The 25,940-nt window shown below is 44.1% G+C and overlaps 2 protein-coding genes and 1 long non-coding RNA gene across 9 annotated transcripts in view; 1 reads left to right on the top strand and 2 right to left on the bottom strand.

Annotated features, from left to right (window-relative positions):
* The window catches only part of LOC119436231 (prolyl 4-hydroxylase subunit alpha-1), a 404,330-nt gene that overhangs the window by 18,815 nt on the left and 359,575 nt on the right, over positions 1-25,940 (top strand). For all 7 annotated transcript variants that reach the window (XR_007463565.1, XM_037703025.2, XM_037703023.2 and 4 more), the window contains exons 5-6: positions 2,540-2,700; positions 18,839-18,890. Coding sequence is in view for 6 of the 7 variants with exons in the window: in XM_037703025.2 (XP_037558953.1) it covers positions 2,540-2,700; positions 18,839-18,890 (213 nt within the window). In the remaining variant the exon portion in view is untranslated. The remainder of the gene's footprint in view (positions 1-2,539; positions 2,701-18,838; positions 18,891-25,940) is intronic.
* Positions 10,349-11,587, bottom strand: LOC125940369 (uncharacterized). Its single transcript, XR_007463595.1, has 4 exons — positions 11,510-11,587; positions 11,116-11,203; positions 10,990-11,049; positions 10,349-10,504 (listed from the first exon to the last, which is right to left on the bottom strand). It is a non-coding gene; the product is annotated as an uncharacterized LOC125940369 (long non-coding RNA).
* Positions 24,573-25,940, bottom strand: part of LOC119436225 (ras GTPase-activating protein raskol-like) — a 379,883-nt gene continuing 378,515 nt past the window's right edge. Inside the window, exon 24 of the transcript XR_007463548.1 lies at positions 24,573-24,638. The gene's annotated coding sequence lies outside the window, so the exon portion shown is untranslated. The remainder of the gene's footprint in view (positions 24,639-25,940) is intronic.

The following is a 25,940-nucleotide window of genomic DNA, read 5'->3' as shown; positions in this document are numbered from 1 at the left end:
CTTTAAGACTTGCACTGCTGCATTCATAAGCTTCCACTCACTTGCGTTCAAGTTTGGAACTGCGTCAGATTCTGAAAGTTCTATAGTGATGACCGTATGGAGCTTCACGACCCTGGCCATCATGGCATGCTCACTGTTCCATCGCGTCGGGATGTCTTGTATAACCTCAAGAGGGTCCAGCTGCATGTTTCTCTGAATCTCCTAAAGCCGTCCTCGGGCCTTGGCACTCCGTTTGTATCTAGCCACAATCGCTCTGGCTTTAACACAGAGCTGCAAAAACCCTGACACTTCTCTTTTGGTATCACTGACACACAACTGAAGGGTGTGTCAGAAACGCCGCACACCATTCTAGGATGACCGCACTACTGCAGAAGTAAAGTTTCTTCCATTATCTGCAACGACGAAGATCGGCACAGTATCGTGGGCTAGAAGTTCCCACTCCTCGATGACACCTGCGATAAATAGCTCCAGGTTTGCTGCAGTGTGAGAGTCTGTCATCTTCGTGCAAGCCAATGCATGCACGTGTTGCACGAAGTCACTGTCCATGACGTGACAAGTTACACAAACGTAGCTGTCATTTGCCCGCAATGTCCAACCATCAGTTGGGATTGAAAGCGACTCCACTCCGCTTGCAAAAATGTCCCCGAGCTTCTTTTTCACCTTTTCTTTGATTGATGCGTAGAGGTCTGGAATAATGGCTCTCGAGGACGTTGTCCGAGACGGCACGGCATAATCCAGTATAGCGAACTTCATCATGACGAGGAAGCCCGGTTCTTCGACAATGTTGTAGGGGTGCATACCACGAGCTACGAGGCGAGCTATCATTTTTGTCATCTGTTGGGCTTTTGGGGCCGACGCTTTCATTTTCGGCTTGAAACTGTCGGCTATGGATGGCTGTTGACCACTTGCCTTGCTTGCCCCCTTGAGCTTGGATGGCCTTTTGCGTGCATCCCGCTTCTCTTGGTAGTCCTTGTGCAAGTCCGGGTGTCTCCTTAAATGCGTTGCTAGGGTTGTTGTCGTACTTGTCGGGGTCTTCAGGACTGCCTTGCATTGAAGACATCGAGCTTCGGTTCCCGGTGAAATCTTTACAAAAAGTTCCAAATCGGATTGCTGGCTGCATGAAAGTCCCCCATGGTGCTCTCTGGAGTGGTCCAAGGCGGCTGGGATTGATCAAATGCCGCTGCGGCAGAGACAGAGTCGCCCACTAAACGCAATCGACCACACCACCATGCCGACGAGATGCGTTTTTGTATGCCTTTGTTCTGAGTATAGTTCTGTTTTACTGGCTTAGTTTGGATTGAATTGGGAAAAGTATTACTGAATCCAAAACGGAAACTTCCGAAAACGCCTTCTCCCTGCCGCATGTGGCTATTCGTTCAAGCCGAATACTTCGAAACTTCCGAAGAACAAAATGTTTCCCCTCCCTGTTTGACACCCTGCCCTAAATCACCTTCACTTGAAAATTTTGTTCTCTGCTGCAATTATTTTTCTAAAAGGCATAGCAGTAGCCAAGCTGCAAGCATGTCTTAAGTATCTATTGTACAAGCTATTGCCAGGTACAGCCTCCCGCATTTTTAGCTATATCGCGCGAGCGTCCATCACGCATCATTTTAGCGCCTTTAAGCAGTGGTAATCAGCGAGATCAGCAGAAGTACTCTCAAGTGCACTAAGCACTCTCCTGTGCAAGAGTTGTCTAATGTGATGTTCCCTTCAGGGCGACGTACGACCATATTATAGTGTTCTCGCGCGATCTAGCTAAAAATGCGGGAGGCTGTACGTGTAGAGTGCTCAGCGATTCAAACGCAATATCAAGAGCACACTCAGAAAGTTACGCCAACCACCGTGCTGTCTGAGTAGTATCATGCTTGAATCGCTGAGCACTGTACATAGGTCAGGAAGTGTTTGGCTATACTTTCATAAATGGACTGCCATTACAGTGCAATTTGTGTCATAATTTAAAAGTATATGGTCAATTATAGAAGATTGTTTAATTAGAAATTTGACCTTACAAAAATTTTTGATCTAACAAAATTTACTCATTTCTCTAGAATGCTTCCATAAACTACAGTGAATTCTTTGAGTAATTTTACAATGGCTCATGTGGCTACACAAATTTAGCCTTAAAATTTTAGTCATATTATTGTTGCCCAAATTTTTTTGTTTGAAATCCTATTTACAGATGCGCATTCATAGCATGATACCTCACAGGTCTGCTTCTTCAAGCATATAAAACTGCAATATAACAGATAGCCAGAGGCCTATTAGAGTAGCAGAATAGATGACAGGGCAGATGAAATGCAGTGAGAGGTGGCAGATGACTAGATGGGTTGATGAAATAAAATCTGTAGGTGTAGGATGAGTCTGGTTGACATAGGACAGGCGGTAATTAGAGATATGTTGAAGATGTTTTTATCCATAAGTGGACTGTATAGGCTGCTGCCAATGATGATGGGGATGTTTACTCAACATTGCTTGTAGTCATACTTCTTTCTACAGTGTTCTGACTATACTTTATGCCTTCGCATTTTCCTATCAACAGCGGGTGATTGCTTTGAGCTGGGCCGGCAGTCATATAACAATGAAGACCACTACCATACAGTATTGTGGATGCAAGAGGCACTTGACAGGGTTGATGAAGAAGTGGACAAAACAGCTGACAGAACAGAAATTTTGGAGTACCTGGCCTTCTCTACTTTTCAGGTGAGCCTCTCCTTTTCTGACTTGGCTGTAACTGGAGAAAAAAATATATATATATATACTTGGAGGAAAATAGCAAGAAATTGCACAGGTTAACCATTTCAAGCGCTATTTAATTCTGTTGATATAAAACTTAATTTCACCGCATTTCTTACATCTTCAGAATCATAAAAAGAGCACAGCTGCAGAATAAAATACAAATTTTCAATTCTTTAGTGAGTTTTCTAAAGTTTACAGAATGTGGACTCTGCGCAAAATCTCACTACAGGAACAACAGTTATGAGGCATCAACTATTTCATATCTATATTAGGTTTGAAAAGCACTTATCAAGCCATTTGAAAATTATGCCTGGTGCAACACATTGAGAAAAACAATGAAAGAAGTGAACCCGCTGCATATAACAACATACACTGAGCAAAAATACCGAATGGTCTACTTTCCCACTCATTTTACTAAAACATTTTGCCCATTTTATGGAAGTTTGCAGCACAATTTCAATCAGAAGTGTTTCATGATGTATGCGTGTCACGAAGCTGTGTGGCTTTGAAGTGAGGTTATTTAGATAAATAAAAACACGATAAAAGTCAAGGAAAGCGACAAAGCCACTTGTAAAGGCACACAGCAAACAAGCTATATTTAAAGCACACAGGGCAAGCAAACAGAAAGCACACACAACAAAGAAAGTTGAAGTTCATGCAAGTGTTCAAGGTACACGAACTGCGTTCACCAGTGAAGTGGGTACGATGTACAGTCAGGAGGATGAGCACACGAAGAGTACATTGGAGCATGTCTTGGGGATGGAGCTCGGCACTGCATCAATCCTTTTGTATGTCGGCAGCAGCCGGACGTGCTGTCGACTTTCACCGGCCAGAGATTGACTGAGGTATTGGAGACGCCAGCCAGGCCTGGGCTGGACACCTTTACGGCGTTCGCCAGCCACAAACTTGGGGAGGGACTAGATGAGGCACTGGTGTCCTGGTGGGAGCCTGTTGCAAAATTCTCTAAATTTCCAGTCATAGTCATACTAAGAGCAGAGATAAAAGAGTTGCTGGGTTATCTTTTATTATGTTCCCTATTGTATTTCTAGAGGTCAAGATTCCTGTGTGTCATGACCCACAGATGAGTCCCATACCGTGTGCTTCAGCTGCATTGGGACCCACCTGTGGGTCATGCACCCTTGCTTCTTTCTCAGGCTGCACTATTGCAGTTGGCACTTGGTATGTATGTTGCAATGCTTAGAAGAATGCACTGCATGCTTAGAAGTATTCAAGCTCTTAGACTGGGAATGCTTAGGAATGAGGATCGACAGCGAATATCTCGGCAACCTTCGGTTTGCAGATAACATTGTCCTATTCAGCAACAATGGGGGTGAATTACAACAAATAATTGAGGACCTTAGCCGAGAAAGTGTATGAGTGGGGTGGAAGATTAATATGCAGAAGACAATGTTCAACAGTCTGGCAAGAGAACAAGAATTCAGAATCGCCAGTCAGCCTCTAGAGCCTGTACAGGAGTGCATTTATCTAGGTCAATTACTCATAGGGGACCCTGATCATGAGTAAGAAATTCACAGAAGAATAAAAATGGGTTGGAGTGCATATGGCAGGCATAGGTAAATCCTGACTGGGAGCTTACCACTGTCGTTGAAAAGTGTACAATCATTGCATTCTACCGGTGCTAACATATGGGGCAGATACTTGGAGGTTAACAAAGAAGCTCGAGAACAAGTTAAGGACCGCGCAAAAAGCGATGGAATGAAACATGTTAGGCCTAACGTTAAGAGACAGGAAGAGAGCGGTGTGGATCAGAGAGCAAACGGGGATAGCCGATATTCTAATTGACATTAAGAGAAAAAAATGGAGCTTGGCAGGCCATGTAATGTGTAGGGTGGATACCCGGTGGACCATTAGAGTTACGGAATGGATACCAAGAGAAGGGAAGCGCAGTCGAGGACGGCAGAAAATTAGGTGAGGTGATGAAGTTAGGAAATTTGCAGCTGCAAGTTGGAATCAGCTAGCGCAAGACAGGGGTAATTGGAGATTGCAGGGAGAGGCCTTCGTCCTACAGTGGACATAAATATAGGCTGATGATGATGATGATTATGATGTGTATGTTTCAAACACATTTATTGAAGGCCTTTAATTACATGATCTATGATGTATCACATCACGCTGGACCATTAGAAATATAGGTGGTGCTTTCATGGATTCTTCCAAGCACTTATTGAAAGAAAACAAAAATTGTGCCAAAAGCTAAGCCTCAGACCGGCCATCTAAATGTCCTTCCTGCTGCTGTAATTGTCGAAGAACACGTATAAAGTGGCTTTCTTATGTGCCCACATCTTTGTAAATGGGAAGCACATGAATGACTTCTTTTGGTATTTACGGCAGAACCTGACTGCTTTCTTTGTTTTAACCCTGGCCTCCTGTGGGTAGCTGCTGGCACTTTCGTTGATGCACAAAAACCTAGTATGTCTCCTTAAATTTTGCATGCAGGCTTGTCAACTTCATCCAGCATGTAGGAAGACTTCAAATCAGATCAAACCAACTTTTATTTGGCATCAACAGTTACAGATGTCTAGGGTACATGCTAAAACTTGAAGGCTCACCTTCACAGGGCCTGTATCCCATAAGGTACAAGTACTAATCTGGCAAAATAAAGTGATGCATACAATCTGTAGCTGAAACATACACATATGACGAGGGTTGTGCGTTTTCGGGTTTTATACTTTTTTAAGTTTTATGCGCTTTTTTGTTATGCAACTGTAGGACACCTTGTATTTATATTGTCTATATTTTGTATAATTGTCTGAAATTACATTGATTTACATTATGTGCTTCATATTTTCTTTTACATCCCATTATATTACTGTAGTAATTTTATATTACAGTGATATATTACATTATATTACTGTATTATTCTGTCTTGCATCTCATTATATCTGTGTCACACTTCTTTAATAATTGCAACTGAATTGTATTACTATGTGCTTTTTTTATGTGCATTTTTCTCTTTCTTTTTTTTTCCCCTGGTCACCACTGCTGTCTGTCATGTAAACAGGGGCCTGAGCCTTTGTCAAGTGAACTAGTTTTCACTTTTTATTCAGGCCTCCCTCCATTTCTTTATGGTAAAAAAAAAAATTTAAAATAAACCCGATTTGATTAAGTTTGGGGAGTAAAAATCGGGTCCTATTTCCCAGTTTCACCCGAAAGGCGAAGCATCGATTGCGACAGCAAATTAGCAGACAGCTATACGAAGTAAGGATAGTAGTTTTATCGGCCTGAGAAACTTGTAAACATTCGCTGTTTAACTAAATTGGTAGACTAATGCCTAAGCACACGTAGTACAGCGCATGGTCAGGCTACGGGAGCTAGGCTCGAAGTGCGTAGGAGGCGGCCATATTGAAATGCCGATGGCGATCTGGCCAGCTGCAGCAAGCGGTGGGATCAGGTTTGAATGAAGGGAGGGGGAAAAGTCACACCCGCGGCGGCAAGATCGCCGGGTTGAGGGATGCAGGCCCGCCTCGTGCACGCTCACACGCACGCACACGTGCGCTCGCTCTCGCCCCGCAGTCGCCGTGAATTCGAGTGCGCCAGGCGCGCCGCTGCCGCTTCGCATTCCGTCACGGCGGAAAAGGTGCTTCCGGTTGCTGCTCGCGCAAAAATGACAAAATTTAGGGCGAAATCTCTAGGTTGTCGGTGGGGGAAAATTCGTTATTTCGAGGGAGTCTCCTGCTGCCACTTCGTTACGTAGAGGTCTCAAATACATGTGCTTCTGTGGAGTAACGGCGGGGAATAGAAAAACTTTGTTATATCCAGGAATTCATTATATGGAGGTTCGTTATAAGCAGGTTGAACTGTATTACGACGACACCATGACGACGGCGACATGAGGACAATGACATGATGGCATGACAATGATGGTATGATGACAACAGGATGACGAAGCTGAAATACGATGATGGCATGACCAAAATGGTATGATGATGATGATATCACAACAGACATGATAGCGACTGTCTGACGGCGCAATGGCAGCGATGTCATGACAATGGTGGCATAATCAGGATTGCATGACGACAGCATGATTACGATAGAATGATGACGAGAAATGATGTCGATGGATCGACGAAGGGGTTATGACATTGATGGCATGACCACAGTGGGATGACGTTACTGAAACGATGACGATGGTAAAAGGACAGCTTGACGATGACGACTGTGTGATGGTGATGGCTGATGACAACGGCATGACGAGAGTCGGATGTCGCAGTTAGAATGACGACAATGGAAAGACCACGATGGAATCACGATGACAGTATGACAACGAATGCATGACAACGAAGGCATGACAACGACTGTATGACGACGACGCAATGACGACAATGGCATGACAACAGCATGAGGACAATGGAATGACGAGTTTAGGATGAATGAAGCAACACCAAAAATCAAAGGCAATTAAGTTACTGTCACAAACTGTGTGATCTGCCAGTGTAATTTACTAATACGGCAAATAAATTGTTAAAATGTGCAACCAATCAAGCACCTGATGCTTAGCACCTGATAGAAACACTAAATGAGTTCAGACTGATAAATAATTCTTTCAAAACTTTATTTTTGATGTTTTTTGAGGTAATGGGTTGATTTGAGGACAAATGGGGGTCAAGGTTAATTTTTCAAATTTTGCACCATAACTTCAGCGCTGGTACACATTTGAAGGTAATATTTTATATTTTGATAGTTGCAACTCAGTAACAGTTCTTGAAACTTACAAAGTTAAGTTTTTGACTCTTTTATAGTATGAAATGTAGTTATTTAACAGCAGAAAATTCTAGACCTAAGCTGATGCCGTCAAAAGCTATTATATTGCAGCGAGCTGGTGTGAAAGTTGAAGGGGGCATCACCACCATTCTTTCATTTTCCCATCTTTTGTGGCTTACCAACCGTCTTCTTGCAGTAAGAGTGGCTTTTTTTAGTATTGTATAGGCTAATTTACTCGTACAGCTCAAGTTAATTTTTTATTTAGTGCCCCCTTAGCATAATTTCCTGAATGACATTGTCATTCTGCCGCCTACATCGTAGTACAGTGTTAAGCTTTTGCCATACCATGTTGGTGCATTTCATTGTTTCAACGTTGAATAAGTTATGAAGATGATTTATTTTCTCTTGCCTCAGATAGCTTGGCAGTTTATTACGGAATGTCTTGAACGAACGCATGTCATCTAAGTTCCCGGACTTCAAGAAGCACTGAAAAATCATGTCTTTATGTTTACGGTAGAATCTCGGTGATACGATCACACCTGACATGAATTTCAGCATGATACGAATTTTTAAAAAGTCCCGGCCCACGTCCATTAGCTTACAATGTGCTGAATTTCTAATGCGCACCACTTTATATGCCGCGATGGATGATACAAACAATCGAGTCGGCACTGGTAGACTGGTAGGGACAAGCACGGGCTGTTGTCAGGCCGGCAGAGTAGCCGTGCCAATGCGCTGTTCACATTCCTGTTGCCCGAGCGACCTACGTCACTGCTTATGAGTGCTTTGACATCTACACTGCACATACACCCTCCCATGAAAAAAAGAAAGTGTTTGCTTAGTGCATGATCATGAAACTTGTCGATCATTTTCGAACACCTTGTAACTTTATTAAGAGCCGGAAATCGCACGTAACCCAGTCTTGCCGCGTCAGCAAGATTGGTGGCATTCACTTCCATGGGTAGCCTTATCTCTGTATTCCACGCCCTCCGTTGTCTTCAGCGCCCAATGACATTTCGAAATTTTTCTACCTTTGCACCCATCAGATTGCACGATACGAAGTAGCTTTGCTGCTGCCAAGAAAAGTAAACAGATTCTCTTATCTGCACCAATCATCTCCTTATTACCATCAGGCGGCAGTTAGGATTCCGCAATGACTGAAACTCGAGATAACTAGGCAGATTGAAATGTCAGTCTCAGAATGCGCAAAGTGTGCAGCTCGCTGCTGCCTCAATGTGTGCGAAACAAGCACAGCAGCAATTCAAATTCGTGTCAACTAATAGGAGCGCTCCCTGCATGCCACATGACTGCAGTAATGAATCGTGACGCATGTTTTTTCCTTTTCACGCTCGCTTTGTTGTTTTTATTTTTGTGTGTTTTGTGTGGAGAAATGCTGTGTTGTGGCTATCTGTAACTCTAATCTCTCGTGTTTACGGCGATACCAAGATGGCAGCACTGTGTCCACGATGAGCCATGCGATCAGCGGTTGAATAAACTTCCCAAAGTCCGATTCTGAAGACAACACGCTAAAAAATAGCAGTTTTCTCAAATTCCACTGTGTATTTCTTCCAAATATTTCACTTTGTGATAAAGGAACATCTTAGGATTGCGGGAAAAAAAATTAGAAAATCGAAAACTTTGAGCAAGTCGGCCATGTCATAGATGCATCTCCTCTTAACCCTTTTAAGGTTGATTTTTTTTCGCCATATGCGACTGCCCAGGATAAATTTTTTTTATTGCAGATTTAAATTCATGAGAGGGACCTAATTAGAAAAAAAATTTACCGTCATTTTTCTAGGGTGACCGTAAAGTGAGTAAAAATATTTTGTGCATTGGTATATATGTACTGTTTATTCATGAATAACAACAATAACAATAGGAAATAAACTTATAAGAATTAAAAATTTGATGCATTGTTATACACATAGTTCAAAGGCTTAGAAAAATGTGCACATGAGAATATTTCGCAAGTCTCAAAGGTTCCTGCTCTTATTTTAATATTTCTTCAGCGTCCATAGCGTAATCAAACTGTGTAGGTGAGCGCACTCAAAAAAACTGTGTGGTTGCGCGCCCGTCAGAAAAGCAAAACGTGTGACAAACTTCAGCTAATCCTTCATCTTATCGCCAACCAGAGGCAATTAGTTTTCGCCAGTCTCCAAAAAAGGAAACGCTTGCACGGCGGCTTGCTTCGTATGCGCATCCCTGGGAACAACCCACGAAACACTCAAGCAGCTATTTGATGTCTAAAAGATGTCTTGAACGGATAATTCAAAAGTCTAATAGCTGTCCTGGTCAAGACATTTTCTAGCCGTGGACGTCTACAGGTACTTCAGTAAGCCGTGCTAACGTTACGCTAAAAGTTGGCTAATAAACATCTCGACAAGAACAACTTTAAGAATTGTATTAGACGTTCCCAGAATTCTGTAATAATGGCTTTGGAAGCATTATGCAGGCCTTTATAAAACATCTTGACAAGAACAAGTTAAGAACTTTAGTAGACGTTCCCAAAATTCTGTTATATATTATAGCAGAATTCTGGGGACGTCTAGCAAAATTCTTAATTAAGCTATAAAAGCCTGCATATTGTTGTAAGTCATAAAGCATAATGGCTTCAGAAACAATATGCAGGTTTTTATAGCTATCTTTAAAGCAGCATTTATAGGTTGTCATCCTACAGTGACGCGGTAAGCAAAATTAATGGCCACTTCAGTATACCATGCATCCGTATGCTAGCTTCATAGTACATATGTTACTATATAGAACTGAAAAATAAATTGAAGCATTACATTATATTATAATAACTTGCATTAAATGTTTTAACATATATCAAATGTACATAACAACACGCAGAAAAAAATACAACCTGACCTTGTGAGAAAGTGGCTTTATTGACTAATAAATTAAAGGACATGCAGAATGATTTTACAAAATTTTTAAATACAGTAGAAAAGGTGACCACCTAAAATAAGACGCAGCTGCAGTAACCAGAGCAATCCAGGTCCTTTCCCTCTTGGATACCACCGGCTGCCCACAGAAGTTTGCTCTGTAATACAACAGTGAAGAAAAAGTGAACAAAAAGCATTTAAACTATATATCAACACCACAGTTGTCAGTAAACAGCAAACATTTTCAACAGCAATACAATTATACTTAAGCTCTGGCTTACCATGACTAACAGAAATGGCAGCCAGGCAGCCACATGGTGCCAAATAAGAAATAACAATACACAAAAGAGGTGCATAGAAATCAAAAGAGGCCACTTAACAGAACAGTCACGCCTTGCATGCTCCTACAGGTTTACCTTAAGATTAATTAGGTGTGCATGAAACTGTGCGAAACAAACACCGTTTGGCCCCTGTTCATCTGTTTGCAGAACATATGCCCTACAGCAAGATCAACAAATTTGTAGCAGCATACACATGGTCAAATGCCAAAAGTATGGAAACAATGCAGAGATTGTGCACGCACATAAACAAAGCGACCGAATAAGCATACATTCAGGCTCTGGCTTGCAACCATGCGACTTACCTTGACTAGACAAAAACAATGGAAGCCAGCAGGCCTTGTGGTTCCGTGAGAGTAAAATAACTACATAGAAAATAAAAAGAGACAGTCAACAAAACAGTCAATCCTAGCATGTTTCTATATGTTTACCTTAAGTTTGATTGATGAGCACACAACTGTTGAAAAATATGGCTGCTTAGCCACCGTTGAACTCTTTATTTCCATTCCAACATGTGCCCTACAGCAAGATGAAAAACAACGTTATAACAGCATACAAACCTTGACAACAACATATGGGTGACAAGAATGTAAGAAAATAACAATTCATGACCTGCTTCACACTTCAAAAGATGCTCAGCAGTCTGTAAAGTTGCAGCCCTGATGTTTATTTTACGTGTAATTATGCGGATTAATTTTTAATTGCACAAAATCTTCATAACACTATTGAAAATATATCTGCCCTGGGCACACAAAAGATGCACGGGCCCGCACAAACAAAAGTGGCGTGCAAGTTGCAAGTTGTAGCAGGTAAACGTATACGTACCGTAAGGAGCTGCACCGTATCTGCAGGCGCTGGTCAAGGCTTGAACGTAACCAAAAGAGCCACGAGCGGTGCACATGCTATGTAGACTCGATAGAACTTGGGAAGAGAACCATGAGCACCGGCGAGCGAACGCTTGCGATCCATGAGCACGGCCCCTTGAATCGCTCGCGCTTAAAGCCCCTGGAAGCTCTACTCACGGTTAGGGAGCCTTCATGCAAGCGCTGGTAACTTTAGCGCGCCCCCTGGTGCAGTCAGATCTGTCGCGCGCGGCCAGAGATGTCGGCGACGATAGCTCGTATCGCAATTCCGGCTTCACCGCTTGTTCACACAAAGGGAAAGGGAGGCACGGCACTGATAAGGACGCTGAACGGGCGCGCACGTGTGCGCATGGCCGTTTTCTTTTTCTTTTTTTTCTAAACTTTGACTGTCGTGACAGACCACGGTGTAAGATATATCTTAATTACACACCGTGTGACAGACTTACCCGTATCATGCATCGCGCCGGGGCACGGGTGAGTTTTGCTGGCCGTGCGGCAAACACGGTGTCGACGCTGGCAATCGGAAAGGAATCAAAGAAAATAACCCCGCAGGATTTTTCTGCTTATTTACCCAAAGGGGGAAAGAAGCAAAAGGCTATAGGATGCGACGTTAATTGATTGCATATGGCTTGTTAAAGTCGCACGGAATGTAACGCTGCACGTCGGGCATGCGCATTTTAAATCGTTTTCACTTTAACGGCGCACGCCCAAGCATGTCGCACATTTCCTGCCAAAAACATCTAAATAAGTTCTTGAGTTAGACGCTCTCAAGATGTTAACCAATGTATACTCCGGTGACGCCAGAGGTGGGATGTTATCACAGCTGAAACACAATAGCATATTTGATTAACCGTACTTCCTGCTACATAATGTTTCCAAGAACATCTGTTTAACGTCTTCGCGTAGACCAAGACGTCTTTAGCCGTTTGAAGCCGTTCCGAGAAGTTTTTAAGACGTTTTGTGTTTCGAGGGAATAAACGAGTGAGTAACAGGCGGTCACCCTTTGAGCGATTAGTAACGAGATAGCCACCAGTCTTGCGAGCACAAGAAGCCGAAACTGCCCGCAGAACAAAACCAAAACTGCGACCCGCCCGCGCCAATGCACGAGCGGTAATGTAGTACACGCGCCAGAGCAAACAATCCATACAACAAAAACCAAAAGAGAGAGGCGCGAGAAAAAAATTCCCTGTATTCCCGCATAGTGGCAGCACATGCCAGGCAAGAAAAAGTTAGGAAATTGGCGTGCTTTTTAAACGTACAGACGGCGCCGTAAATATATGGCATCGACCATTTTGGACTTGTTTGCGGCGCTGTATATTTACATCATTGACCCTGAAAGGGTTAATCTCCCAATTTTTTAACATTTTGGTAAATACGAATTTCGAGCGATACAAATTTTTGCGCCATCCAAAGAGAATCGTATCATTGAGATTCTACTGTATATAGTTTTAGCAATTCTTCCGTAATCCAAGGCTTGCAAGCTTTCTTCGCATGCACAATATTGGTAATAAAACATTTTATGTAGACAAAGTTGAAAATTGACAAATTTCTCATAGGCTGTGTCAGGATTGCTCTGGCTGTCTATTGCTTCCCATGAGGCTTTGAATAGCAGATTGTGAATCTTGCCTAAAGCGTATGGATTTACATCTTGTAAAGACGAAACACAAGTCTCCTTACTCGACTTAGTGGAAACGATCTTATGTGCGATTAGAAAAATAGTTAGATCACTAATCATAGCTCCTATGACTCCAGCATTTAATGCATCAGTTAAGTAATGCCATAAAGCTGTTCTGAAAGTGAGTAGGTTTCTTTAATACTAGTTAAGGTGAGCGTGCAACTGTAGTGATGTTATTAGATTGCAATGACCAGATGTAATGTATAGCATATTTATGTTTGTCTCCTCCCGACACGACGCTATTTATACGCATTCTCATTAACTCAGCACAGGAAGTTGTCCAGGAACTCAAGGAAAGTACTTGCACAGCAGCCAGGGGCCCCTTAAGTACTGCAGAAATATTCTTCTTAGAAATGATAGTGAGCATGTCGAGGTCATCAGTTGTGGTAAAATTTTTAACTAATTCTGATTGAATGTGGTTTTTAGTCGTTAGGAGTATGCCACCTTTTCTCTTTAATGTATAACTTAAGTACTGATAGGTCCTATAACTGGGTAGTTTAAATATCTTGTCCTGGCCTCCATACCATGTTTCGGAAAACATGTCAAATGAAAAGGTGAAGCAAGAAAAAGAGTGTCAAGGTTGTCATCCTTATTACACACAAACTGCACATATAAAAGGGGGAAAAAAAGGAAAAAGACAGATGCAGGTTTTTTTCTTAGAGTGACATAATATTTCATTCAAATCGTGGGGGCTAAAAAGTTTGTTGCCATCCTTCACGTGCACCTAGTTAAAAAAAGCATTGGGTGTGCCTACTCTATCTTATCTAGGTCTTCAAAAGTGCTGATGTGCAGAACATGAGATGAGTCAGACTTTTGCACAAGAACTCCTTCTTTTGTCCACAAATATTTCCATTGTTTTTCATTCTTCTGAGGGATAGAATGACCAAGCAGTTTCTTGAGCACAGGGCACAGATGCTCATTGATAAAGACCTCTGCCTAGCGGGTTTCCACTGAACTATTACAGTGGAATCTCGATGATACGATCACGGCTAATACGAATTTCCGGATGATACAATTTTTCTGTGGTCCCGGCCGAGCCCCATTACTTTGCAACGTGCTAGAGAACGGTTGTTACGAATTGATTTTCGACCCACGTCGGTTGATACGAATAAACGCAGCCCCACCGACCGCCGCGAAAGAGAACAGCGCGCAGTCACGCGCTTTCTCCTTTTCTCTTTTGGTGCGGAGGCGCAGACGCGGCAACGGACAGCGCGGAGGCCGCGACTGGACGCGAAGAGTTTGACGCGGTGGCGCTTTTCTTGCTTTTGCGCTTTTCCCCACACAGGCGTGGGGAAGTGCGGTCTATCGCTTCAACGGAAACTGAGCGGCGTAAGCACAGCGCATACAAACGTCAGAGCCGTGTGGAGATCGCTTTCAAGATACGGTGCGCGCGACAACCCCGACAGCCGGCACAGGCGCAAAGCACAAGTACGCATTTGTTGGCAGAGTAGAAGCCCCCCCCTCTCTCTCCTTCCCTCCCTCCTGCGCTGCCTTCCCGCTTTGCTCCTTTCGCGTGGGAGATTGCGTCACCAGTTACCCTTGCACCCGGTTGCAAGATACGCATTCGGTGCCCCACAGCACAGCATCCCCCCGGCCTTTCGCGCGATGGAAGCAGGGCCGGGCTCGACTGGCGCGCCCGGCCGTGACGGAAGTCGCGTTTGCTCTCCGCTGTGCGTTCGCTCTCCCTGCGTGCGTGAAGGCGCACGTCCCCTGCGCGAAAGGCGCACTTTCACTCGCACATACGGCGCGCGGCGACGATTTTATCGCCCTTGGACTCATGCTCCACGTCTCATGCTCCTCCTCCGCATCGCCCTCGTTGATCTCCTCTCCCGTCGGTGGGCGCATCTCGTTGAGAAGCGTGCTCGCTACCGCCCTTGTCGGCGAGATTTTCCAGCGGAAGCCGCTTTATAGCCGGTATTTCGTCTCACGCGGCTGCTCTGTAAGCGGTATGCGTATACATGGAGTTCTATGGGAGGGTAAATGGGAGTCGGAAAAGGCCGCGTTGTAGCCAGTTCTGCACTATAAACAGTTACGTTATAAGTAATCTATACTGTAAATGCTTTTTACGTGCGTGCACCTGAGTGAGTTCACCTCCGACTCCTTAATTTAGCTAGTTTTAATTGTGTTTCGATGATACGAATTTCGGCTAATACGAATATTTTTTGTGACCCCGTGAGATTCGTATCATCGAGATTCCACTGTACTTCAAACACTTGCCTTTGCTTCGAGTTGGTGATAAATTTGACTTCGCCCTGCCATCTGCTAGCCGCCTGGTTAGCTCAGATGGTAGAACAGCTGCCCCGGAAAGGCGGTGGTCCCGGGTTCGAGTCCCGGACCAGGACAAATTTTTCTTCAACTGTGAGGCTTTTCTTTCGAGGAACCTGTATGGGTTTCCTTTGTAGCAATTGCTACGATTGGGTGGATGACTCATTTTCCATTTAATTTGATAAAGACCGGAGAGCAGCCAGAGAAGCCGAGCTCAGAGGAGCACATGCGTTGCTTTCACGTTTTTGAACAACCACATCACACTTTGCTCGTGAGCAGAACTGAACAACATTTGGACGCCCTCCGTCTTTTCTGGTGATGCGATGACAAACATCAATATCAGTTTCACTAATTGACTCACTGACTGCACCACCACTCTTTCAAGGATGATTGGAAGGTTCTGATGTCGGGAAGAAGGAAGGCTTTTGATTTCTATGCTGCTTCAGGTTTGTTGTCCTTTGCTCAGAAGCAGTAATCTGTTCCTTGAGCCCTTTACATTAGGCTGCAATGGCAGTGTTTTTTTTTTTTTTTCAGTTTTCAAGCATTGCATGGCCATTACATACCTGCCAATTCTCCCAAATTTGCGATGAAATTTATGAATTTTGGCTCATTCTATGATTTTACGAATGTTGCTCAAGTTTTATTTAAAATAGATCCTGTTCACGAAAATGTTTCGGTTGTCGTTCTCCAGACCTTTTGTTGGAAGGAAGTGTGATCGTGAAAGGACATGAGAGGGGTACATGCTTTGAGCAAGTTTATAGGGACAAATTCCTGAACAGACCAAATCGGCAACAGCAAAGTTTTTGAAAAAGTCACTGTTATCTAAAATCGTGTTGCTTGTCAGTCTCTGCTGTTCCAAGTTTGCTGATGCTTTTGTGCTGTGTCTAAAGGTGAACAATCTTTAATAAAGTGCATATGTACCCCACAAAAGGTCTGTTTTGAGGGCAAGGTTTAAAAAGAAATGGATGCTATCCCCCCTCTGCGGTGTGTCTGTCAAATTTTACAGCATTTTTAAGTGCACAGGTTGGTTGGTATGCCATTACTTTGAACTGTTCGTAAATAAAATTGATCAATTCTTTCATTGTGGTACACACATCACGCATCTTTTGCCTAAATTCCTTGAAAAACTTAACTAGCTCAGGTGGCAGGTCACAAGCACGTACAAAATTTGCTATACAAATAATGTGAGACTACTTGGCAGCAGTGGAAGCATTCCCAGTTGTCTCCTCATTACTGTAGAGGGGTCGAAAATGGATCATGTCAGATAACCTAGAAACTAGGCACTCTCCACTGTCTTTGCTTTGGCCGTATAACAGGTGACGAGGCACACATTAGCAGAAGCACCTTAGGCAATCAACTCTTATCATCCTGTACTGCTTTTCTTATGAAAATGTTCTATTATGCCATTTGGTCAGCATAGTCATGCCTTATTAGATGACCGCACATGCTTTAAAAATGTACCCGCCGGGGTTCCTTAGTGGCTTTCGTGTTGCGCTGCTAAGCACGAGGTTGCGGGATCAAATCCCCGCCATCCGCATTTCGATGAGGCTGAAATGCAAAAACACCCGTGTACTTAGATTTAGGTGCACGTTAAAGAACCCCAGGTGGTCAAAATTAATCCGGAGGCCTCCACTACGGCGTCTCATAATGAGATCGTGGTTTTGGCGTGTAAAACCCCATTATTTAGTTCTAATTTAATAATGTTTGGTGCGGCTGGAACAACAAGAGCAGCAAAATACCAAGATTTTAAATAAACACTCACATTTGGCAGGAGAGGAACCTGTGACCTATCCCACATATAGTGCACTTTTCTCACAGCAATCCACAACTTTCTCATGAGATTTCACACCCAACAGGATCAGAATATTTTACCTTCAGTTTTTCACAAGGTATTGTTTCTGCACTACAGGAAAGTCCTACATTTCTGCTGTGACTCGCCTATTATCCTCACTGCAGTAAATATGCTCCATCAACATATTTGTGTATAACAGTATGTTTTTTTGCTGTTTGTTTTTTCATTCTATGATGTGCTATGTCTGTATGGGCTAGTGTAGTGTGACCCCCTTTTCTGTGAGGAGAAAAATTTCCTTAAAGGGATATGGACCCAAAATCTAAAAATTTTATGAAAATACTGAAAATGAATCCTCAGTGTGTGATTACACCGAAAAGAAGTAGTCACTTAGCTCATTTTTGAGCCGATGGCTTTATTTTTGGTGTTTTTGTGAGCGCGCGCCTCGCCGCCCGACCCGCGGGAGTTGGAAAGCGTGACGTCACTACACCCTCGTCGGATAGCCAGCTGGCCGGCCGCGGTCTTTCGAAGTGCGCCGATGCCGCCATCGCGAGCATGGATTCGAGTTCTGGTGCGTCTATCAGCGATGAGTACACGTCTGAAGACGAGGACCATTCCAACTTGGCAAGAAATATTATCGCTTACGGTTACGAACCTTCCGCGTCAAGCGACGAAGAAGAGCAGGCGGCCGTGGAAGTGCCGGTCATGTTTTCGCAAACCGTAGCACGAAGATTTCGCTCTGCACCAGACACTTATGCAAGAATTATTGGTCATTTCCTGGTGTAAATTTTCGGCAGTGGCGTAATCGTGTTGCTGCCGAAGATTTGCACCAGTAGCGAAGTAGAATACACTTGGTTAATGCAATATTAGCTGTTTTTGTCTGTTTGAGCTCTGCGCCACCAGGTGGCAGCACCATACAGGCTGCTCACGTTTACGGTTCCACCCAAACGCCCCAACGCCTGTGTTTACCTGATTACCGGACAAGCTAAAGCTCTCTAATAGGCAGGTATCCAAAGTTTACGCGCCTTCTCGTCTTTGGGAAACGTGTGCGACGGCGTGTCATGACCGACGATGCTGTTATAACAGCAATGTCTTGGCATTTCCTTCCGCCACGACGAACGCGTTAATACCGAGCAACGACTACGGGAAGGCGCATGTAAGACCTGCGTGGAGCGCCGACGGGGATAATGTTTCGGGCGGACCACATGCGAAGATCGCCGAACGGGGTTAAACAAACGCTGCAAGAGACCGACACCCCTGGAAACACTGCGACAGCTGTGGCTGACCTTGCCTGCGGGTGGGTGTTATGACGTCAAATTTCAGCTTCTGTCGGCAGCCGCTTGGAGGCAATTCGTCATTTTCAACAGTTCAACTTTTGTTCCGACGCAAAAAACCACCTGCCAACTTTTGTGTCCGTATCCCTTTAAGTGACCATCTTTCAATTCTGACCATTGCTGCATATTTTCATATCACCGTGCTTTTCTTTCACGGGTGTTTTCTGTCATTGAGTGTTAGCTGTTGCATGTTTTGTAATAGTACTTTCTTTTATTTCTTTCACACAGCAAGGAAATGTTCATCATGCACTTAAGCTGACAAACGACTTGCTCGCTGCGGGTGAGTCATTTTTATTTATTTATTTATTTATTTATTTGTTTGTTTGTTTGTTTGTTTACTTGTTTGTTTATTGATTGATTGATTGTGTGTATGCCACGCAATAATTCATTGGTGGCAGTAAAATACTTGCCTTCCATATCAAATGACAAGATTTGTCTGACTGCAAAATGTAACAGGAGAGAGGGACAAGAGGAGGGGAAGGAGGAGGAGCTGAGGTTTACTGAAAAAGTAAATGAGCATTAAAGGGCCCTTCACCAGGGGTTCGGCAATGTAAACTGACAATTGCAGTGCGTAGGTAATGCACTGTAGATCATGTTTGCAAAGTATAAAACCGTTTCCTGGCACAAAAACATCTACAATTTCAAGTAATAGCCTGTGGGGCCTTCCTGGGCTCCACTTCCTGCTGGAGAATCAAGGTCACATGCACAAACGCCTTTACATAAGACGCCGGCAACGTCACTAATTATGTCACGTGACTTCGGTAAATCCGATGTGGAATGCACAAAACCGCCAATGGAACTATGCCGCACTGCGAAAAATGAAGTGAAAAGAAAAAAAATGCTGGCTGTCCCATAATTGAGAGTAGATGTAAGCATGAAATGGCTACCAGCAAAGCAGATGGGTGCCGCAACGTAGGCCTGAACACTTACTGAGCTGGAATGAACATTTTTTGAACTGAACCTCATTACAAGTCTCGTCTTGGCCAAACAGCCATCTACGGCGCGCTGGATGCTGCCAGCCTGGACACGCAGCGTGGCACCATTTCTCGAGGCGACGCAAAACCCACGCCGCAGAATTCACGGACCGCTGCCGTTGAAAAGAGCACAGGCAACCATGTCTAAGAGCACAGGCATCCATGATAATCAAGTGTATGGTGATCGTATCTGCCTTTTGAACGTCGATATTGGTAATGTCAAATAAAACTTTAGCTACTAGAAGTTACAGCTTCAGTGATATTGTGAACAAACATTAGAAAGAACTCGGAAGCAATCTTTTTTGTAACTTGTTTGGGCAGTAACTAGCGTCTGTAATGTGGTCCTGTACAAAGGGTTGGGGGCCAGAGACCGCATTTTCTGAACTTTTGACTGGTTGCCTGGATGATCTCGTTTTGTTCTCACAATGATGACCGGATGATCTCGTTTGAGTGCCTGGGTAACGGCTCTGGCTTTAGGCTCAAGGTCACTTGAAGGTCGCCGTCAATGGGAGCTAAAAGCATTTCATGCTTAAAAGGAAAAGGAGGCGAGGCTCGTAACATGCATGCGGTGTGGTCCCTTAGCATTGGTTTCAGAGAAGGTAGGAAAGGAATGTCACTTGTGAGCACTAGACAAAGCATAAACATGACCACTTGTTTTTTCCCCTTTTTTTTAAATGCATGTACGCGCACGTGCACACACACACACACACACACACACACACACACACACACACACACACACACACACACACAGACACAGACAGACAGACAGACAGACAGACAGAGAGAGAGAGAGAGTCAACCCCCAATAACTCGAAGCTCTAAAAACCTGAAAAAATTTCTAGATAAGTGGAGTTTCTAGATAAAGCGAAATCATGAAAATAGAAGCCCTCTTTCCGCACATAGTTCACATGGATGGAGCCTTTCCGAAGTACTGCTAGTAATATTTTTGGTCACTTTCGCCTGAATTGGCAATGAAGACGTCGGCGTCTACCTGCAGCGGCATAACTGGCTTTGTGGCAATACAATATGCTTGGCACAGAGTCGAGATGATTGATCCTCATGATATATTTGAAGTTATCCAAACATGACCACTTTCAGACATGCATAAAGCTGAGGCTGCTACTTTCTGCATTCTAATGAATTCCAGACAATTTAGCTTCCAAAACCTAAACTACAGAAGAGTGCAATAATGCTAGAATGCTTCGGCGCTGCAGGGTGCACTGTAAATAAATAATAAATAAATAAATAAATTGTCATGCCTTTAGCCGTTACCCACGAGTGACACGGCGTTTACACCTCATGGTCACACGAGCTTGAAACAAGCGTCCTTATGTAGTTGGGATCTCGCTGAAATGTTGTGGGCTTTCATGCTGGCTTCTTTTGGCCGCAGTGCGCGGGCTCATCGTGCCTGCTAAAGTGCCGAAAGTCTTGCCCAAGGCCACGATTACTATGTTGAGACTACATTGATGCATCACTGACAGCATCCTAAATGAGAAGGGGAAAAAAAGGCAGACTTCCAGCTCATCCTGCTGCCTGAGGCCTCACCCAAGTGGCAGCGTGCAGCCAAGCAAGTGCACACGAGCGGTGATAGATAAAATGAGGGGGGAAAGCTAAGCAGGGAGTGCGGCCAGGCGCGGTGCTCGCTATATTGTTATATTGAGGTTTAACTGTGTGTATGGGTGTTAAACGTATAATGAGGTCAGTAAAATCAGCAATTTGCTTCGTTGTATCGAAATTTTGTTGAATTGATCTTTTATGCAAATAAGTACAGTCGTCCAGGGATTTTTTTTTTTTTTACATGGAAGGGGCCACAAAATTTTCAGAATTATCAGGCTATCCTAAAAAGCAAGTTAGAATGAGAAAAGTTTTTTTTATTTTTTAATTTGAGAGGCGGCAACAAAAGATACGGTTTCATGCCATGTCAACGATATCTTCACATCAGTGGTGTGAAGAACAACGCAAGGTCTGGAGTATGAGCTGCTTAATGTAATGTTTCCTTTTTTTTTTAAGGTGCAAGGAGCAATGACGTTATAATTTCACAAAAGAAATTTCCCTGATGCATTTTTATTTTTGCAGTGATTGGACCTGGTGAAAAATGTTACTGCGGTGTACAAAGCCATTGAAATAGGTTGCACAAAAGATTGCACCCATGTTTTTAAGATAGACTAGCACAAACAAACCTGCAAAAAATGAATAGCACCCGCCACCTTAGGAATGTTGTTACCGTGCTTCACATTGGAAAGAAATAAACAAACAGTACTCGTACTGTTTGTCGACAACAAGCTCAACATCACTAAGCGTGCTCCTAAGGTGCACCTTCGAATGCACTTCCTTGAACTTCGGACAAAATACTGCTGCCCGGAGTTTTACACCGATGCTTCAAGGTCGTATGCAGCAGTCGGTTTGTCCTTTTCAGAGTCCGGCATTCTGTATGCGCAAACAAGTATTTTTACGGCTGAAGCCTATGCACTGTTATTAGCTGTGAAACACATCAAGCAATTAAAACTAGAAAAGGCAATTATATTTACAGATTCTGTAAGTGTTGCCAAGGCTTTAGTGTCGCTACAGAAGTATAAAAATTCTGTAATTATTTACTTTTATACGCTCCTGTGTGCTGTAATTATGCATGTAATGAACATGTCATAATATGCTGGGTGCCTGGGCACAGAGGCATCGAGGGTAATATGCTTGCTGATGAAACTGCCACATTCATAGCAACAAAAGATTTCAACTGTCCCCACCATAGATTTGAAACCTTTCATTTGGAAAAAATTAAGCGACTATTGGCAGTGCTTGTGGGACGCCCAAATCTCAAATAAACTTCATCTAATTAAGCCACAGTTAAACACTAATCCACCCATAATAAAATCACTACAAACCGATGTCTTGTTCTGTCGTCTAAGAAAAGGGCACACATATGGTACACACAACTTCTTGCTCACTGATGATGAACCTCCTACATGTGGTAAATGTGGTGAAAGGCTGACCATCATCCACTCCTTTGTGGAGTGTCGGGAAGCAGAAATCAAGAGGAAAAATCACTTTCCTTTAGCATATCGGCAGCTTATCCCATTACACCCAGCACAGTTCCTTGGCACAAACCCATTATTCGACACCAAATTTGTTTTAAATTTTTTACATGACATTCTTACACTGCACATTATCAGTCCAAAATTTACGTAGTACAGCCTCTTACTAGAGGATGCTGCATTAGTTACATCTAGTATAGCACGTGTCTCCAGGCCCTTGACTACAAGGGCCCTGATGAGGCAGTAGTGCTACTGTCATTTATTCTTATTATATCATCTTTTCAAAGTACATGTTTTTTGTTCATATTACACCCCGCAACTCAATGGCATTATTTTACTACATTATATATTTTACGCAGTTTACAGCAACTGTTTTTAAGCCCCTTTGAAGCCACATCACATCTACCTATTATAATTCATCGCTCGATTGCCAACTGATTAACACTGACCTGGCGTTCTTTGGCTATACTACAGTAGAACCTCGCTGATACGTTCCCGCTTAATACAATTTCCCGGCTCCTACATTCGCAATCACGAAAAATAAACATAACCCCATAGAGGAATGTGTTTATACGTTCCGGTTAATACGTTCCCGGAAAATACGAATATTCGGCAGCGACGTTCAGCATCGCGGCAAACTGCGGTCATATGATACGTTCTGCAGCGAAAAATTATTATTCAGGTGTGCAAAAAGGCCGCTCTCATGTGCTTGTGAAGCGCTAAGTGGCAGACAGCCGCCGCGCGGCTTCTCTGCATTGCTCGTTTGCCCGAAGTAACGAAGTGCGGCAGCAGCGGCGAGCGAATTGACCTTTGCGCTACCTCGCCCCTCGCTTTAACGCGAACTACTAAGCGGCGAAAACAGGTGGACGCTGCGCGCACGACGTGGTGTGCTACGACTCGCCGAGATCGTAGCGGAGGTGGTGGCGGAGGTGGTGGAGGACGAGGCGCCTGAATACAGCGGCGAGAACGAAGGCTTGCGCCCACCGGCTACCTTGGCCGAAGCCCTTGCTAGCCTGGAAGCCTTACAAAGCTTCTTTCGCGTGAAAGACAACGAAAATGCGGACAAGGGTCTGCAATGTGCGCAAAAGGAGTTGTTCCTGTCCAAGGGTGTGACGCACCAGCAGAAAATACAGTCGAATCTTGATAATTCGAATTCGAAGGGGCCCGAAAATTTGGTCGCAAAGAAGGACTTATTTTTGACGTATTTGTGCACCATAGCGCTACGTACGAACGACGCGAGTCGTGAAATATCGCGGCGCACAAGCATATAACAAGCAAGGGCCATGGAACTGCCCACGCCGGCAAACGCTCGCATCCCGATAGCGCCTCTTCCTCTTCACAACCGCAATCTCTCTCTCTCTCTCTCGCATCCCGATAACGGCAGTGAACGAAACTTCAGAGAGCGGGCCGCGCTGGCACCGCGACGCACGTGCACGGAGACCGCGTCGAAGCTGAGGGAGTGAGGGCGGCAGGGAAGCGCATTTGGCCTCGGCAACCCCGTCGCTTTGGTGACTCCCCTCGCCCTCCCTCTCAACTCCCTCATAGCTCCCTGACCTTCGACTCTCCGTGCGCGCCGCCGGCCCGGCGCCAGCTTAACCCGCTCCCCTAAGTTTCGTTTTTTGCCCTTGAAGCGAGCATTGGCCGGCGTGGGCAGTTTCGTTGGCCGGACTGGGCCTCCGCGTTGCTTCCCTCTGCGCCACAGCCACTGTGTTGACTGAGACGTCGGCGCGTACACGCCTGTTCTGGCGCGACGTTGAAACGGCAACCTTGCCATTTGAGAAATTTTCGCCACAGTACTTTTTTCTTTCTTTTTTTATTTCTCCGCACGGCGTTGAGGGGTCTCTCCTAAGCTTTTGCTTTATGGCGGTGTCGGAGCATTGCCAGTCGGAGGCACCTCCACGTGATTTGGCGGGCTGCTGAGAGCATTGTCGGTGCGCGGTCCTGTTCGAATTAACTGTCGCAAATTCTTTCGCGCTCAAATTACCAAACGTTCTCGCCCATTGGAATACACATAACTTTGCCCTTGCACTTACGGGCCTGGGTGTGGCATTAGTGCTGCTTGCGTATTCCTACATTTTTATGATCACTTCGCAACAAATATTTCGTGGTCATAGCACACCCCATTTGTCATTGTCATGTTTTTGGTATATATATCTATATATATATAGATATATAATGCATTTATGCAGCCACTGATCTTAGGCCTCCTTACAGCCATGTTACATCCTTGACATCATCCACAATTGTCAACTCTATTCCAACATGTGTTTAGCACCCTTTGGCAAGAACTGGCCCTTGCACCATTAAAACCCATTAATCAATCAAATCAATTGACATTGCAGATCTTGTTGCTGATGTAAAAAGCATACTTAGCGTTTTTAATTGTGTCTTGCGTTCACATTTTATTTGACGCCTTAAAATGACAGGCACAGCAGATTCTTGCCTTTCTTGGTGTTCCCGCAACGAAAAAGGTTTTCTGCGTTAGACAGTTTCTGAAAAACAGCATTGTAGTGTACATATTGCCATTTCTCGTATTGCCATTAGTGCAACGAGTAACGAGAGAGCACGCGCCGCGCGTGCGCTGCGAGCAATGAAAAAGCGGGCACGCACAGCACGAGCGCCATGAGCAATGAGAGAGAGAGCCCACACAGCGCAAGCACCACTAGCAACGAGAGAGAGAGCATGTGCAGTGTGAGGGCTACGAGCAGCGAGACAGCACATGCAGTGCAAGCACAACGAGCTATGAGAGAAAGAGCACGCGCAACGCTACTGAGCTCCGTGTACAACTAGAGAGAGCTAATGCTGCACGAGTGCCACGAGCAACGAGAGAGGAAGAACATGCAGTATGAGCCCCACGAGCAATGAGAGAGAGTATGCGCAACGAGTCTGAGTGCCGCAAGCAACGAGAGGAGCATGTGCACTGCCGTAGAGACAACACACAGTGGCACAGCGATGCGACCACAAAAAGAAATTGTTTAACAATGGTGGCGCTTCTCAAAAGGCACAGTGCGCTTCCTGGCCAAAGTTTTTAAATGTATAGGATCATAATTCACTTGGACTTTATACGGAACATGACGCTGCTCCACATTGGCGGTTTCTCTTGGTCACGCAATGCGTGATTTGAGGGGTGTGTGGCAGTGAAATTTCGTTATATTGAAATCATATATAAATGCACATCATTATATTGAGGTTCTAAATGCATGGTGTTTTATGGACAAGAACTTGTAAAAAAAATATTTTGTTATACTATTGAGGTTTAACTGCATATATTGATGTGTATGCTTACAATGAATATTAGACATATTGTAAGTATTTTCGTGTTGG

This window comes from Dermacentor silvarum, chromosome 1 (assembly GCF_013339745.2).
Source record: "Dermacentor silvarum isolate Dsil-2018 chromosome 1, BIME_Dsil_1.4, whole genome shotgun sequence".
Lineage (NCBI taxonomy): Eukaryota > Metazoa > Arthropoda > Arachnida > Ixodida > Ixodidae > Dermacentor > Dermacentor silvarum.
The sequence above is the reverse complement of the archived record's forward strand: the minus strand, read 5'-3'. Positions and strand labels throughout refer to the sequence as shown.